Raw genomic sequence first — 18,286 nt, 5'->3', positions numbered from 1 at the left:
AGCCACCACTATATATTCTATATAAAATGACAAGTTTTCACAATGCTGCAATACACACCTAGACCCATTTTAAATTTCCTTAACTTACATTTCCTTGTAGAGCAACATTTATACTGTTAAAATATCCAAAGAAAAGTAGGGGTCATGTTTGATGCAAGAAAAATATTTCTGGCCAAACGGACACACCGTAATTTTTACACTGAAATGACAATCACAATTTAGGGTAGGGGTGTATGAATAAATTTCACATGTTAAATCAGTTTGGAGTCTTTTTTCAACATGCAAATGCTACCAGTATGTCAAGTATAGGCATGCAATATGATTTCAACCAATATATAGCAATGATTTCAAGGAAAAATCCTTCTTACAGCAAAAAAAAACTGAGAACTATTTGAATCTGCTACCATTTTTCATAGGTGCTCAGGCTATTTAGTGTCTGTATGCCTATAAGGAAATATGAATTTTTTTTTCAGTTTTTTTTGCTCTCTTTGTGAAGTTTCATCTATATTCAGCTTATAAAACAAGTTTCAGCCCAAACAAACCAGTAGTTTTCTCAAAATCACTATTTTTGTACAGCCATCATTTTGTCCAAAGACTGCGGTTTAAGCCGTTAAATTTGGCTGAATGACATATAGTCATTAAACGCTGCTTTTTTCAAAAAACCCGTAAGATATTACATCAAATATACCACCAGCAAGTGCGGAATAGACAACCACACTGAAGAAAACTTATAATTATGCAACTGTGATAAAATATAGAACAAAATTAGTGTTCAGTGAATTTTTTTTGTTAAAAAAAAGCTTATTTTTCAGTAAAAAATGGGAAAATTGTCTTTTTTTTCATCTCAAATTCAACAATACTGCATATTTTTGCATTCTATAGCTAAAGTCATATCTCATGGCCATGGTATTCAAGTTCTCTCCAACTATTCATGTCAAAATGTAACTAAAAAGATGTTGATACTGCACACCTGGTCTCTGCTCAAATGGAATGAAATGGTATCTAAGGATATTACTAAAGATCTTCAGATTTCACACCACACAGGTGATGGAGATTCTAAAGGTCATTCTGGTGTAGACAAAGGTCAAGGAACTAAAACTGTGCACTTGAAAGATTTGAGGCACCTAGCAAATTCTCTAAAAAGGCAAATTAACCGGGCACCATTTAGTGACAAAATGTTCCGTGGTAAATAGAAGTCTAATCTAAAAAACAGATTTGCTCTACCTATTAAATCTAGGTGTGTTTCAGAGCTATCAAGTGCACATAAGAAGTACAAAAGCAATTTGAAAGTAATAAAACACAAAATGCCTAATATAATTTCAGCAATAGTACTATGTTTCAAAGGTTACTGTGGTACCTCATGTTCTAAATACAGCTTGGTTTGTTCTGGCAACTACAGAAAAGCAAAAAACTATATGCTAGACAATGTCAGGCTTGAAATGACTGATGATGATGAGACTTTACTCAGGAAATGTATTGAAATTCTCCTTGGTCCAGAAAGCATAGAAAAAACTAAATTTTTGACATCTACACAGAAATGTGAAGCAGTGAACAGATCCTATAATGCATGCTTGCCCAAAAATGTTACATTTCTCCGCAACTGCCATGGCCGTATCCATGGCCAGATTCTAAGACTAAATCATGGGCTTGCTGACACTGTTACCCTTAAAGCTAGGGTAAATGGTGTAAAACTGTCACATGGCTCTTCTGTTATCAGACACCTTTTAAAAACAGAGTACTACGACAAGTTGCGTAGAACTACTAGGTACATATCGCGAGCAAGACGCAGTCGTTTTGCATCACGCCAGTATAGGTACAAATTACATACAGATTTACACTTTTCAAAGGGTCTCACTGACCCAAAGCCTGACTTTTCTAGCACCCCACACCTAAAAGATCATGCTTATGCATAGAGTGTGATATTAGGATGAAATAAAGATGGTTATAAGTAAAATTATTGTGCTGCATTGTGGCCAGCTGAGCCGGCACTGCACAAATATAACAAGTTATATTAACCGCACAAATGTAAATAAGCCTTGTATAAGTTGTGTATATAATAGTGCTATATTTATCAAAAATATTATACAAAAATAGTAAACTACTGTATACCATAGAATACAGTCCTTAAAAGAAAACTCCCTAAAGTTATGGCCTGAGCATTGGTCCCCACATTTCTGCATTTCATTATTTATGACACACAGAGAAAAGTGGCATATATGCGACACGTGTAGGCCTTCGGGTATTTTTAAAATATTTCTAGTGGCCTGACACATAAGTCTGTGCACATAATATTGTTTTCTGACAGTTTCTCCAGGCAGTTTTGTGGTTATTTTTCCATAGCTAGGATTTTTATTTACTGTCGTACAACCAAGCCATTTCCGACACCCTTCCCCCCCCCCCCCCCCCCCCCCCCCCCCCCCCCCCCCCCCCGGTATAGAATTATCATTTATTTTTTGCTTAATTCTTTCAAAAATCAATTGTCTGGGTTGATGTGCCATGTTTACAATTTTTTTTTATTTGCAGACGACAGAAAATTTTAGTAATTCTACCGGGTGACAATTCTTATAGGTTATAACACACTAAATAGCCACCACTATATATTCTATATAAAATGACAAGTTTTCACAATGCTGCAATACACACCTTGACCCATTTTAAATTTCTTTAACTTACATTTCCTTGTAGAGCAACATTTATACTGTTAAAATATCCAAAGAAAAGTAGGGGTCATGTTTGATGCAAGAAAAATATTTCTGGTCAAACGGACACACCGTAATTTTTACACTGAAATGACAGTCACAATTTAGGGTAGGGGTGTATGAATAAATTTCACATGTTAAATCAGTTTGGAGTCTTTTTTCAACATGCAAATGCTACCAGTATGTCAAGTATAGTCATGCAATATGATTTCAACCAATATATAGCAATGATTTCAAGGAAAAATCCTTCTTACAGCAAAAAAAACTGAGAACTATTTGAATCCGCCATTATGCGACTACCATTTTTTCATAGGTGCTCAGGCTATTTAGTGTCTGTATGCCTAAAGCTAATAACCTATAAATATTTGTTCTTCTTCAGTTGTTAGAGGATAAAGTGAAATGACATACATATTTCTGATTTCAGTACTTCATCGGCTTTTGAATGGCATACAAATGGAATGGAATAGCAGGTATTAAACGCATATTTCCTATATGACTATTTATCTCAGCTTTTAGGGATGTATCTAGTACATGTACAACTCGTGACGTAATTATCTCAGTCTGATACCTAGCATCACATATGTACGGAGAGATGTGGAGAAATATTTTTGGTTCGGCGACAGCTCAAACAATTTTTCGTTACGCAGCAACAACAGTTTCAATAGCACATTTTGATTGCGTACGTAATGAAATTAACCGAGATCTTATTCATTTCTATTCAAGTCCATCGCCCAGTTTATATACATATATATTCATTTCCTGTTCTTATTTGAAATATAATGTGTTATTTTAAAATAAGGAGTGTCCAGGTTTTATCAAAGTCATGTTCTTGTGATAAATATCTTATATGATAATTTTGTATTTCCGAATCACATTAAACAATTTAAAAGTATTGGTTATCCTGAAATAACAATTAATATATGAACATTAGTTTGATATAAACCAGATCAATCTGTGAAAAAATCAACTTAATGGTACACTCAGCGTCCTGTTTATTAGGCTGATGTGCAACATAACAGAGACTAAAAATCCGTAAAGTACATGTACTAAAGTATATCATCAACCAGAAACAACTCTTTAAGAACGAGTCTCGTTGGGTCTGTATACTGCTAGCTGGTTCTCAGTTTGTCAATGCATTTGGAGTTGCTGGCACAGAAAGCAAGGTAAAAAACCTAAATTGGATTCGATAGCCTCGGTCTTTTTCGATGTTTGTTTAAGCAAAAAAGAAATCTTATAGTTATACCAACCCGTCGGGACGGGCCGAAAAAAAGTCAGTAATATTTCCCGAGTTTTATGATGTTATACATTTACATAACGTTTTATGCAATTCCGTAATATTAGAATTTTGAAGAATCTGGTAAAAATCTACAAATGTCCACATGTTTTATGAAATGTTTTACGGACATTTGTGTATACTTTACATAGTTATTCATTGTGTGGTATAGAAACAATAGATTCATCACATGAGTGCATATCATGTGCATGTAATACAGTACCAAGACTATGACAAATTGGTAACGCACAAATTATTGTTGCTAACATGCATGTCCCTAAAGTATTTCATTTTCGGTGTATAACTAAACGATTAAATATTACACATTGCTAAAAAATGAAAATTTACGTTTGAGTAGACATAATATAAGTTTTCAAACCACAGACATTTCACACTTTACTGCAGTCTTATTTCAGAAGAAAATGCCAGTTGTATGGCCGGTAAGAACGTAAAATACTGCAATATATAACTAGCCGGGAGTATCATCACATTTGTCAAGAGACATGGAATTTGGCATGTAGAAACTTCACTAACCTAACCACTGTAAATGACGTTTGGATTGTTTGTTTTTTTTGTGTGTGTATGCTCTTGAGATTGGTAACGCACATTGCGAGAAGGGTTTGATTGTCATTTAGTACCATTTTCATCATAAGGTGAATTAAATATTGTTTGCTCAATTAAATTAACCTTTAGCCTGTTTGGGACAACTCGTTCTGTCTTTGCGGCCAGTGCAGACAAAGATCAGCGTGCACATCCGTGCAGGATGATCATGGTCTGCACTGTTCGCTGTTCAGTCAGTAAATTTTCAGTGAACACCCCTTCAAATGATTAATGGTACTGTCCAAATTGAATGATGGACCAGTCCATTTTAGAAATTTAGCAGGGTAAAGGTTAAGTTAAAGAAAACAATATTTTTGTTTTATTTCACAGTTCATGAAACTTACTTGCTAATATTTTGGAACGTTGGATAAATGTTTACTACATTTTAAATATCACGCTGATCCTATTATTTCAGAAAGTAATTACAGTCATAGTCTTTATACACTGTAATAATTACTTATGAGTAATTTAGGTCACGTGAAGGCCGGAAACAAATGAACTATAATTGTTATATATAATCGGAGCATTTAACTTGTGTGTACAATTGACTTAAGCAATTTACAATAATGGGTTAGAATTAGCTATGACTTACTTTAGTGGCACATTACATATATTGAGATGGGGGAAAATGCTCATTGTTTTTTACTTTCCAGCCATGCGGAAAGTTTTACCTTACCGTAAACATACTTTGCGTTGGTGTGTTTATCTAGATACATATTAATTTAAACGCAGAAACTTGATTTTTTTCCCTATATATCGCATATTTACGCAACGTTTTATTGTTTATTAAAAGGCAAAAACGTTTTCAGACAAAATTGTGTCGACTTTTCATCACGCCTTTGCTTTATTTTAAACATTTTCTTAACTTCGTGTACAAGCCTTTTGAGTTATGATATCACATATTCCCTTCTCGTATTACGCATAACTTAACAGGCTTACGAAATCTTTTATGTTAGTTTAATTTTTAAACTTAATTATATTTTTCTTTTTCAAGTTTACTTGATTTTCATCAGCACTGCGATATAATTCTCTGTAAATAAAGCTTTTACATATATTTAGCGTGCATCCAAATCTTTGTTTGAAGATACATATATGAACATCATCCCGACTTGCGATGGACATTTGGGATATTTGTATGTTGCAATTTCGTTCTGGAGTGTGGACGCGACTGAAGATAGCTAAGAATCCAGCACGACAAACCAGCGCACCAATACAGCATTTATTTGTCGTATGGTCACGCTAAATTGTCGTTTCGGCGTTTCGGCGCTCTACAAACGCACCAACACACAAGAATGAAATGGTATAAATCAACAGCCATACAAACTTGACAAGCTCTGAATACAGGGGCGGATCCAGGCTTTTTACCAAGGGGTCCAGATGGGGGTAAATGTGGGAGGGGGGCGAGGGGGGGGGGTCCGGACCCCCCTGACCCCCCAGCTGGATCCGCCCATAGAAAACTTCAGAATGTTGGCAGAAATCAGAATCCACTTGATTTCTTTACCCATAAGCCTTAGGAATGTTTCATGTAATAACATTGTGCGATGTCTGCATGCACGTTGTACCTTTTTATATAATAAAAAATGTGACAATTTGTACCAAGAAATGGGCCATGACAACAGAAATTGACATATTATCTGATGGGAGAGAAATAGTTGTTATATTTTATTTCACAGCAATCTTGTGAAAATACAGCGTGTCCAAGAAACAAAAAAAAAACACACTTTTTTTTATTTCATCCTTGTCCCTAAAAATATTTCTTAGCAAAAAATAATTCGTTTGCCTTGCATGTATAATTAAATATGTGAATTGAATTTCGTGCATAGCAGTTAGTAATGTTTTTTGCATATTTTATTTATACCATTATCATTCAAATTTCAGTAACTCCATGTTGTTTACTTGTAAGGACCTACCACTGACAAACATAAAAAACTGATAGATTTTATGCGACCTCATTATATCAAGTAAACGGGGACATCTTAAAAACAAATTTAAATAAGGCCTAAATAAAAGAAAGGCCACAGAAAGGCAGCAGAAATGCCAGTATTATTAACATAATGCTAGATTATATAACCAATTGAATACAAATCCTCTAATGTACACCAATCTCTATAATTCGGAAAAAAACTACCCTGGCCAGAATACGCTATGTTTAATTTGATACTGTTTACGAGTGCAAGCATGCAATTTTAAGTAAAAGGTCTCGTTGGAAAGGGCATAGGTACAGCTTAATGGGGATACCTTTGACTTGACTTTTAGCAAAAGAAAAAAGCCAGGAGAGTCTCATGAGTATAACACTCTCATAATCATAGCCGCAAATTGATAACTGCGATAACTTGTAATAGAATTCGGCCTTCTTTAAACCAAATTATGATAAGGCCTAAACGAAGAAAGGTTACAGAGAGGCAGCAGAAATGCCCGTATTATTAACACAATGTTAGAATGTATAATCATTAAGATCTATAAACATTTTAGTAACCCATTGAATTTAAATGCCTATAATGTACACAAAAACCTTTTATTCCGAAAACGTACAGGGGCCAAAATACGCTATGTTTAATTTGACACTGTTTAAGAGTGCAAGCATGCAATTTTAAGTAAAAGGTCTCGTTGGAAAGGGCATAGGAACAGCTGAACGGGGACATCTTTGATAATATTAACACAATGTTAGAATGTTTAATCATTAAGATCTATATATAATTAAAATAATATTGAAATTGACAAATATTTGTTATTGATAAAAGCTACCGCCATAATGTTTTAAACACTTATAAAACCTGTTAGAAAATAAGACTCTTACTTGGATGGTCCAGAGCAATATGCTTGTACCTAGCTAAATGGTTGAAGACATTGCAAAAGTGGTAAAATGGTAAAACTATAATTTTTGTTATTATTATAATATTCTAACAAAGGTTTTCAGAAACATTATCTTTTAAATATTGTCATCAAATTATAGTCATAGGCACATCCATTTATCATTTTTAACATCAGATCAGATACGATACCAAAGAAGATGTTGGAAATGGATAGGAAAGATACGGAGGGCGATGGTGGTGACCTCATGTGCATCTTCGCAGTTTTATACTTCATTTAAAAAGGACTTTAGTTTTAAAAACTCGTTGTTTCTCGTTTTGTATCTCACCGATTATCATATGTTTTCATTGCATATTACAATATGTCATGCATAGTGGCTATTCAGGTAGCAGGGTACACTTCGAATTTTGGCCCCTGTCTTTGTAATAATTAGAACTTCGTGATTTTGGATGTCTGTAAATTAAGGTGAGAGAATAATGATTGTTAATTCTTTAGAAAATTTAAACAGCCGATACATGTAAAATTCTGATGTCAGTTGTAAAACTAACTTCTGCTAGCTTTGTATGTATCGATGAGTCACCTTGCCGCGGGAAATTCAAATCACTGAAGGGTTCTGTGCTTGTTGATTGATACTTAGGAACATTTTTGCTAGTTTTTGAAAAAACGAGCTGGATGGGCCCCCATTCCGTTTATATCCTGCAGTTCAGTAGGGACCATTAAATTGAGAAATGCAATAAAATTGGGCATTGTTCCTGCAGCGGGATCATTGCAGGCTGTTCAAAAAGTGCAAAATTGATGATTTTGGCATGCTATTTTTTTAATGGATGGTGTAAAACTTTCATTTTGATAACTTTCTGTATTCTTGTATGAGAGTTCTGAACTTGCCATTGATTAAAAGCACAAAACATGCACGCAATTTATAAAATGACAGCCCTGATTCTGCTCATTAGAGAAGCGCAATATTGCGACTCACTACATGTAAGCCTTGCCGTGTCCAAAATTTTCGAATCTAAGTGTACCCAGCTACCTTCAGAATGATATTAATCATACACACACTTATAAAGACTTGCGCGGGAGAGTTTACTGTTACATCCTAAAACACCCGCCCGCTTAGCTCAGTAGGTAGAACGTCGGTCTGCGGATCGCGGGGTCGTGAGTTCGATCCTCGGGCGGGGCGTATGTTCTCCGTGACTATTTGATAAACGACATTGTGTCTGAAATTACCTCTGATTCTTGTGGGGAAGTTGGCAGTTACTTGCGGAGAACAGGTTTGTACTGGTACAGAATCCAGGAACACTGGTTAGGTTGAACTGCCCGCCATTACAGGACTGAAATACTGTTGAAAAACGGCGTTAAACCCAAAACAAAACAAACAAACAAACATCCTAAAACTATCTTTTTTATACAAAATCTAGGTTAAGTTTATGAATGATTTTTTATGAAGAATGCATTTTCTGGACTTGGTAGTTGCATTTAATCTTGCCTTAACTTTTATCTTAGGAAAAGACCAACTACAAGTTCGCATGATGACGTCATAGAAATGATAGCATAAACTACATGTGTGAATTTATAATTTCCTCTATCTTAGAAAATTTTGCATTGGTAGGCAGAAAACTGATCTAACATGTCAGCTTGTGTCAGACATGTGCTTCCATGCCCTGTCCTACACAAGCAGGCATATTAAATACTTTACAGGCTTGCTATGAAATGTATGAATTGTTAAGTCGGACAATATGAATTAAAATTGCCCGGAATATAGATTCTGTTGGTATCTCAATATATATCCCGATAAGTAATCAAAAAAGTACACTTCAAAAAGTTTGTTTGTTTGTTTTGTGTCAATCTGACTAAAGTACATCTCCTATACGCTACGCATAGGATCTGATAACGAGCTATTCATGGCCTCGTTCTGACAACCCTTCTGCTAGCCAATCAAAAGCTACCTTACAACATCCTGCAAGCTTTAAAAAGCCATAGGTTTTGATATCAACAATTTTTATGTCGATAGATGTAAGATAGCCGGTTAGCTCAGTTGGTAGGATACTTGCTTTCTAAATGAGAGGTCCCGGGTTCGAGCCCTGGATTAACTGCAAATTTTTCTTACTCTTTGACATTCGAACAAATTGTCTGATTGGTTCAAACCAAAATAGATTTGCGAAAATAAAAATAGCAATATTGGAAATCAAAAATATACAGAAGACGAATGTGAATGGGTCGTTCTCAGATCTTCGTTTAGAAGATCTAGTACTTTAGTCAAATTGGTTTTGTGTTTAACGCCGTTTTTCAACAGTATTTCGGGCAGTTAACCTAACCAGTGTTCCTGGATACTGTACCGGTACAAACCTTTTCTCCGCAAGTAACTGCCAACTTCCCCGCATGAGTCAGAGGTGGAGGGCTAATGATTTCAGACACAATGTCGTTTATCAAATAGTCACGGAGAACATACGCCCGCCCGAGGATTGAACTCACGACCCCGCGATCCGTAGACCAACGCTCTTACCTACTGAGCTAAGCGGGCGGGCTCATACTTCAAAAAGATGCAAATTTAATACAAGCATATTAGAGATCCTTATTATTGAAAAGATGTAACAAACACCAAATTGTTCTACTAAGTATCAAGATTTTGAAAAAAAAAATGCATTAAACCTTTTTAAACATACGTAGTAAGTGTTTTAAATAAATTTTGATAGGCATTACAAAACATTGTTATTTTAATGTTTCTCAGTCTACAATTTCGAGTTGTTCCATACCGTAGCTTTATAAGCTATCAGAGGCTTTATAAAAAAATAGTATCAGCAATCAAATCTAGTCAAAATAAAAATACCCAGCGGTATAGAATTATATAATTGTCACACAGTTAACCGCCAGCGGTTGAAGTCGCAAAGAGATTAGCAAACTGCTCGAGGTATCCAGGGTTTCGAACGATTCCAATACAGAAAATTAAAAAAAATACGGTTGGTGACCACATGGATTCCACATGTTTGCCCTGGTGCTCGAGCAATCAATACTCCAGCGAGGTGTGCTTTACTGCTTTATTAAATTTGTCATTTACAGTCTGATGTTTCTATAGAATTCTGGAGAACAATCTACTGTAAACATTATAAAACCAGTTTCCGAAATATGTGATCTATGTATTGCTTCACTCTAGCCTTTAAGGTAGAAAAATTACATCAGCTGACATGTGTGTTGTAAAGTCTGACCATTTTCATATGGCAACTCCCCATTGCATATTTCAAACTTCTTACATCGACAGAAGTATCGACTTCTAAGTTCCTCACCAACGAGTGTTACATCAGAACAAACTTTCGTCTTCAAGGCAGAACACTTGGGCTGCAAAAGGAGAACAAAGATCTTATTAGTAAGTACAGAATCCAGTTGTGAAAATACTGTACTTGTATATTTAAGGTGACAGATATTTCAACCTTAACACTGAAACAAACAAAATAGTTTTATTCTATCTTTCAATTTTAATCAAGTTTAGCCAAACATATCGGCTCAACAACATGACGTCACACTCTACATCAAGACAGTAAAGATTGAACAAAACGGAGGTTTCAATGAGATTTATAACTGTTAACATTTAAATATAAAGGTGTTTATATCTTTATGTAAGAAACTATGTACATATTTATGTAAAAATTAGTATATTTAAGTTATACATTTTCATAAGGCGTTCCAATTCATTAGAACCCAAGTGGAGTTCCATATAACAGTCAAATTATGTTCAATAATTCCAGTGATAAGTTATGAAATATAATCATTCGTATCTAATCATGTTTTCATAATAAACATTTTGGTTATCTGTTACTAACAGACAATGTATTCATCTAAATAGTAAAGTATTTTATCGATTTAATAGTGGAGTTCAAACCACTTTGACCACTGTTAGTATAATGAACAGTGTGTTTCAAAGTCAAGCATGTAAAACATGTCCTTGTATTATAATAAAGGGTTTCTTCTGATAATACAGTTTTCTTAGCACAATCAGGTCAATGGTCAGCACCGTCCTTGGACGAGCCTAAAACGACCTAGAAGTTTATCGTAAGGGAACTCTGACCGATAGTGTGTTGAAGGCGTGTACCAAAACCTTTACAGTGTATTATGACGATATAGAATGAAAAGGCATTAAACACCAAAGACCAGCAATAATTGCTTATCTCATCTAACCGACTCCACCCAAGTTACATGTACATACTTAATATGTTAAATACTTAATATGCTAACGACATAATAAAGCGTAAGTTATTAACCTATTATATAGCGCTTAATTACTAGTATCAAATATATGCAGAACAGCGGCAGCACATTGCCTTTTATTACTTTACTCCTTTTATAAATCACAGGCAATAGTTTAAGTTATATGGTCGGTCTACTCGTAGGCCCTATACTCAACACATTTTTGCTGCGCTAGTATTTCCTTTTATTTTGTTGGGTTTAACGTCGCACCGACACAATTATTGGTCAATTATTGGTCATATAGGGACTTTAGAGCTTCCACCCAAGATGCCCCTCCGTGCATTATTTCATCACGAGCGGGCAACTGGGTAGAACCACCGACCTTCCGTAAGCCAGATGGATAGCTTCCTCACATCAACGCCCCGAGTGAGGTTCGAACCCACAACGATGAGGGACAAGTGATTTGAAGTCAGCGACCTTAACCACTCGGCCACTGAGGCCCCTGCTAGTAAGTCAACAATTTGATTTTTTTAATTAATATCTGATGCCATGTAGTAAAACAGTAATTGAATTGCTTGCTTGCCAAAAGCAAAAGTTTTTGAGTCTCGGTCCTTCGGACCTCGGGCAATAGTTTATTGCCCGGCGAGCAATTCTATATCAGATCACATCGGTAGCGTTAGTATGCCAACAGTACTATCTTCTAAGATGGCGCAGCTAAACAACAATGTTTGGTGACCTTGTTCACAATTAGAGGCCATACTAAATTGAGTTGAAAAGATCTATAGCAGTGGTAACCGTTATTCAGATATGTTTTAATTATAGGTTGTTAGATTTGTATTGAGAAATTAGCGGTTTAATCTTGCGCGACTTTAGGAGCGCAAGATTGTTCCGCGAAAGAACGAGTGCATATTCCTCGATGCAAATCTAATGATCCTTATTACATATGCATCTGAATTTTTCTCGTATAAATGATACAAATTTGTAATTAAGCCCGAGTGGCATTGGAAATATGGTCGTTAAACCTTTTAAATGCGACGATATACATGAAACTGACGTTATAAATGACGTCACACACCCGATATGAAATCAATATGGAAAAATATTGATGTTTAAGATCCCATTGAAACTTAACGGAGTTTTTAAATGAGTATGTTATAAGTTTTGATATTCTGTATAGGAAATTTGAATGCCAAATATATTGTAGTAAATATTCTCTTCAACTCGGTAACATGTAAAAGAAACATTCATGTATAAATGCGCATTTCTGTCTGCTTGTTTCAATGGCAAACTAGTAAATGAGCTACATAATTATATGCTATCTTGTTGGGAAATTTAAATAGCCATAAAAGCAGGAAAGTTATAATGCAAAGACCTATTGGTGAAATCGGAATTGTGCGCATACAAACATGCACTTGATGTATACACACCTGCCCACATCCGTATTCTACATAATCGTATTCTCCTTCAATCCAGCCCGACCTTGGAACAAGAGGCCGGTTCTTGCATATGCACAGCATTTCGCCCACAAGATCAAATTTGAACATCCCGCGCCCTCTACTGACTAGGACTGGTTTATTAAACCCACAAGGTCTTCTTCGCTTTTTCGGCAGTTGACAGTAACTTATCTTCACAAGAAGTTGATGTCCACCTGGTAGAGTAGAATATTGGAAGACTGTACTTGCTAAATCTAAGCTGAGAATATATGATCTAGAATTTAAAGTCAAAACAAAGGGTACTAGTAAGGCGCCACACTAAATCGCCCCTAATGGATGTACGCACGTATTGAGTGTACAATATACTGACCAAAGGTTAGGATTTTAATAGAGTACATTCAATGCGTGCGTACGCTCGATGCGGGAGATTGAATGCCGACCACTAGTATGCGGGTTAAATATCGGTTATGAGAAACCAACATATTTAGTTGGAATTTATATTAAAATGATTTAATGAGAGATTTATAACGGTTATACAAAGCGAAACATAGAGGATAAAATACATTAGTTGGATATTTCATAACTTTAGAATTTACTTAAGGTAAAATAATAAAATGCATATTGATATTTGGTAGTTACCACCCGTCAAAAGCCTTTGCACCACCGAGTTTGTCATGTGGTCCCAGTCGTATCGGATAGCGCAAGTTCTGTTGTCTGGACACTGGCATATCTCGTTTTCACTGTATAAAATTTCTACTGGAATATCGTCATCCGTGACGTATCGGTAGTTTAGTCCACAAAGACTGCTCGAGGATGTACATATTGGTGGACCCTTAAGAGAGGTAAAAAAATAAAATAGTTTAATTTGGAACTTCCAGAGTTGTGCTGACATCTAATTATTACAACTGTAGTGACCATAATTTCTATCTCTGATCCCCGGAAACATAATGACTCTCCGAAATGGTTCATATTTTCCATTGTAACGTGCCGGATGATACACGAACATACTTAAAGAATGCCTTAGAGATTGGTATGCATATATTTTTATATTACATAATAATTATTTTCAAAATATCTTTGAGTATAAAAACTCTCTCCGTTCGCTCCATTGCATATTTAACTATAGTCTACGTTTATGTTACAGACCTCAGCGACCTAAATTGCTCGCTAGGTACTTATTTATGTTGATTTCATCTCAGTAACGAACGTGATTGATTTACATGTGCATATCAACCGTCGTTTTGAAGAACATTAACAAATCTTCAAATGACTATTGGTTAAATCATGATTTGCGTTATTCAAAATGATTTACTCTATCTGAAATGTGTTCAATTCAGTATACGTTGACATGGTTTGCAGTGTGTGTAATGTCTTGCAAATGTTGATATTCAGTCAGCCTTAAAGCACAGATCAATATAATTATGATATGGTGCATCTTATGCTGCATTTGAGACATTGTTCAAATTAAATACTATTTAGATGACTGTATTTGGAGGCAGAGCAAATTCAATGGACTGCCTTGAACGGTGACATTTGCACTAACCTTTTGGTACCACTGGCAAAAACTGTTTATATGACAATTGTGCTAGATTTTCTGGCTCTGGAACTATCTTGAAGTTCTTGTTATACGTGTTCTTATATCGATATTAAAATATGCTTTCAAGAAATATACATACAGGAAAACACTATATACAGGAAATGCAGTCTTAAGTAATGAGCTTTTATTTGCACGCAATGCTACAATGTATACCATTTGGTCGCCCTTTTAACCGGAGACTGATAGTCGGAAGTTTTCACAAAATTATCGCCATTTGAGGGTAACCTTAGCAAAATAAAAAAAAAAAACGGATTAGAAATTCTTGTTATCTTTTCTATAGGATCATAATGGTGTTTCTGTTAAACTTCGAAATGAATGGCTGACAAGTCATCACAGACAACTTTGGCAATTGGGTTTGGTATTATATTCGATTTAAGTTTGACTGTAGCACTTTACAGTGAATAACAGTACTTGAAAATGTTCCAAATTGTGGTATCGGTTTTCTTGTGGTCTTAACAGTTACGTTATTAAAGAATTCCGTACAGGTGTGACAATTTGTCGGTATTTCAGATGGTCAATTCCTTAACATGTGCTGATTCTTTTTATTTTATGTTATGTTGTGCTTCAGTACTTTATATTCAGCATGATTTTGCTGTTTCAGTTATACATTTCAGTGACATCCTCGGTCCCCTGCTGGGCGGAACATAGGACCAGATATCGTTCCCATTTTCTTCCTCTACCTTGGGATTTGAAAAAAGAAAGATCACTATTCAGTTGATGATTACAAGGAGCATGGTGTGGAACGAGATGCAGTTCAGTACTTACACAGGTATTTCAGGAGGAGGCAAACATTCAAGATGCAATTATTTTTTCATTGTAGTGGGAATTCAATACCACAGCAAAAACGGCAAGACTTGATTCAAAGATTTTATCTTTATGACATTAATCAAATCGGAACATTTATCTTGTTGTTATAGTTGGGTATTTTGCCCCGTATAGACTGGAGAACGCCAGGGTCAGTCAAAACAAATAGAGAAATCACGTAAAGGTGAAAACAGGTCAGCTACACGCATATATATGTATTTAAAACACGGACGTGCGTGGATATGATAACAGGAAATAGCAATGTCATAGCCTTTTCCGTTATGACGTTTGTCTCATATTTGCCTGGACCTTTTGTTATCTTCATTTAAAGTCCATCGAAATTTGCTTTGAAAACCAATCTGTTTGGTTAAGTACATATAATATAATTAATAAGGTTTATGGGCATTACTATTCATAAAAATCTAAAAAGAGTGGAATAATGACTTAGAGGCCTTTCAAGTCACGGCTCACAAATGAAAATAAGAATGGATTTTAACTCATTTTATGTTCATATTGTTAATACCAAGTAATTTGCATCCTTGACAAGTTCCAGGGGTTTATCCATTTACGATGTAATGTACAGTATATTGGTTTAGTTTATTTTGCCAATGTTCGCTAGGGCAAATAACTATTAATAGTTACTTCAACTGAACATGAATGTTTCTTATATGCGTAACTATGTATTTCGTATTTAATCTTGCCATTTGCCATGAGCAATTTAGCAGCCTTTTTCGTACTTCGTACTTAAAGCTACCACGGTTGGGTTGAAACTTTTTAACATGTTCAAATTCATCAAGTGTGCCATAGAAAACATAAATAACAAGAATAAAAACGGGAGTGAAAATAGTTGTTTATATACTAGTAATAATAAGCAGCATGTTGACTTTCTCCATTATTTCAAAAGCGTTACAACGGGTTACTCCCTTCTGTTAAATAATTTTGGTATTTATAAGGATTTTTCGCAAAATTCACATGTCAATAAGTTGCACCAATGGTCAGTTTCATAGCACCTTCATGCTTTAGATTTTGAGAGAGGAAAATAAAATAGCCTAAAAATTGTTAACGGGTCGCTTTAAATGAGTTTTGTTTTGAATTTGTTTTAATCGTGACTTTATCATAATGGGTAGTATAGTTATGTAGATCTAAGTATGTGGCCAAAGATAAGCTCATGAGCTGACACAAATCATTGTATTTCATTATATTTTTATAAATCTGTTCAGCGTGAAACGATTTTGCTTTTAAAACTAAATAATATAAAATTCAGGCTTGTCTTTGATTTGCTACTGGTATCCACTGTACAAAATAAATGCGATTAATTACTTAATCAAATCTGTGAAAAAGATCAGTCGTATTTCGCGATTTTTTCTAAATGAGTTGACGCACTAAAACAAGTAAAACTATATGATTTCATACTTCAACATTGCTATTAACAAAAGCTTTTTCTTTTATTTCAAGAGTTAATGAAGTAATTCAAAATTTTGTCTCGGCACTACGCCTTGTGCGGATCATGTTGATACCTTTCAGCAATTCAAAAAAACAAACAAAAAAACTAAAGAAAACATAAACTGTATATGGTAGAACAAGAATTGATTTCTTTCATGCCGAACAGGATTTTTCTGTGCTATTTGCCGGTGCTTACACCCCTCATTCTCTTCTATCTGAGGTTCATCAAAATTCAATCGCTACTATAATAAAATAGTTCTGAAAGGCACTGACCTCCAGATTTTGACTACTTTAAAGTCGAAGTTTGCTCATATTATGAACATTATAACATATGTTTTTGTTTTTAAACTATCTTTAAAAAATGCCAAATCAAGGAAAAAGAACAAATCGAAACCGGTCAGCCTCGGCAATAAACCTTCTTGCGTTCTTAACCAGTACATCACAAAAAAGGAATTCGTACCTAACAACTGTTTAATATAGACTACGGTACCGTGTTACAAATGTTTTTTTTCAATTTTGAATGGAAAAATTAGTGAAAACAACTAATCGTGTGTTTCCATAACAGATAATATGTCATTAACTAAGTTTCAAAGCCTTCTTAAGAAATATAGCAATAATTTCCTGATGTCTAAAAAATTTCTTTTCTTTTGTTGTCGTTTGGAGGTCAGTGCCTTTAAAAAATCATTACTTTAGGCTACTTCTTCTATTAATTAAAGCACAATGTTTTCGGCATGCGAGAAAAAGATATATATATATATATATATATATCATTATAAGCAGGTAACCCTCGAGCCAAATATTTCTAGCCGCACCTTTAAGCAGTGAAAAATTCTTATAATCAAATTAGTGGTCGGTACGTATGGCTTAAAAATTAAAAGATAAGTAATAACTAATAAAATTACCTTATTCTCGGTTTCTGGCGAGAGAATAATGGATCCATTTTTAGCAAACACAAAACAAAATCCTAAAGCGACTGAAATAAACAGCGATCGACGCATTTTCTCTGAAAATATGTTATATCAAATTATGTTGTTACTGACTTTACTGACTTCCCACGTTCTAAACCATTTGAGCCGCGCTGTGAGAAAACCAACATAGTGGCTTTGCGACCAGCATGGATCAAGACCAGCCTGCGCATCCACGCAGTCTGGTCAGGATCCATGCTGTTCGCTTTCAAAGCCTATAGCAATTAGAGAAACCGTTAGCGAACAGCATGGATCCTGACCAGACTGCGCGGATGCGCAGGCTGGTCTGGATCCATGCTGGTCGCAAAGCCACTATGTTGGTTTTCCCATGGCACGGCTCATTCATTTCCGAGTATCGTATCGGAAATTAAATGTTACTACCGTTTTATGATGACTTGAGTGAGTTGTACTTGAAATATGTATTTCCATAATTAGTCATTGTTAATCATCCGTAATTACTTTCAGAAGTTCATTTTTTTTGTCGA

The 18,286-nt window shown here is 35.1% G+C and overlaps 1 protein-coding gene across 1 annotated transcript; it reads right to left on the bottom strand.

Annotated features, from left to right (window-relative positions):
- Positions 1-7,231: 7,231 nt before the first annotated feature.
- On the bottom strand, positions 7,232-17,898 carry LOC123553063 (uncharacterized). The gene is made up of 4 exons (XM_053525117.1): positions 17,739-17,898; positions 13,632-13,824; positions 12,987-13,207; positions 7,232-10,713 (listed from the first exon to the last, which is right to left on the bottom strand). Exons 1-4 carry the CDS (start codon positions 17,832-17,834, stop codon positions 10,549-10,551), a joined length of 675 nt encoding a protein of 224 aa, XP_053381092.1. The 5' UTR covers positions 17,835-17,898; the 3' UTR covers positions 7,232-10,548.
- Between the last annotated feature and the right edge of the window lie 388 nt (positions 17,899-18,286).

This window comes from Mercenaria mercenaria, chromosome 15 (genome assembly GCF_021730395.1).
Source record: "Mercenaria mercenaria strain notata chromosome 15, MADL_Memer_1, whole genome shotgun sequence".
Classification (NCBI taxonomy): Eukaryota; Metazoa; Mollusca; class Bivalvia; order Venerida; family Veneridae; genus Mercenaria; species Mercenaria mercenaria.
The sequence above is the reverse complement of the archived record's forward strand: the minus strand, read 5'-3'. Positions and strand labels throughout refer to the sequence as shown.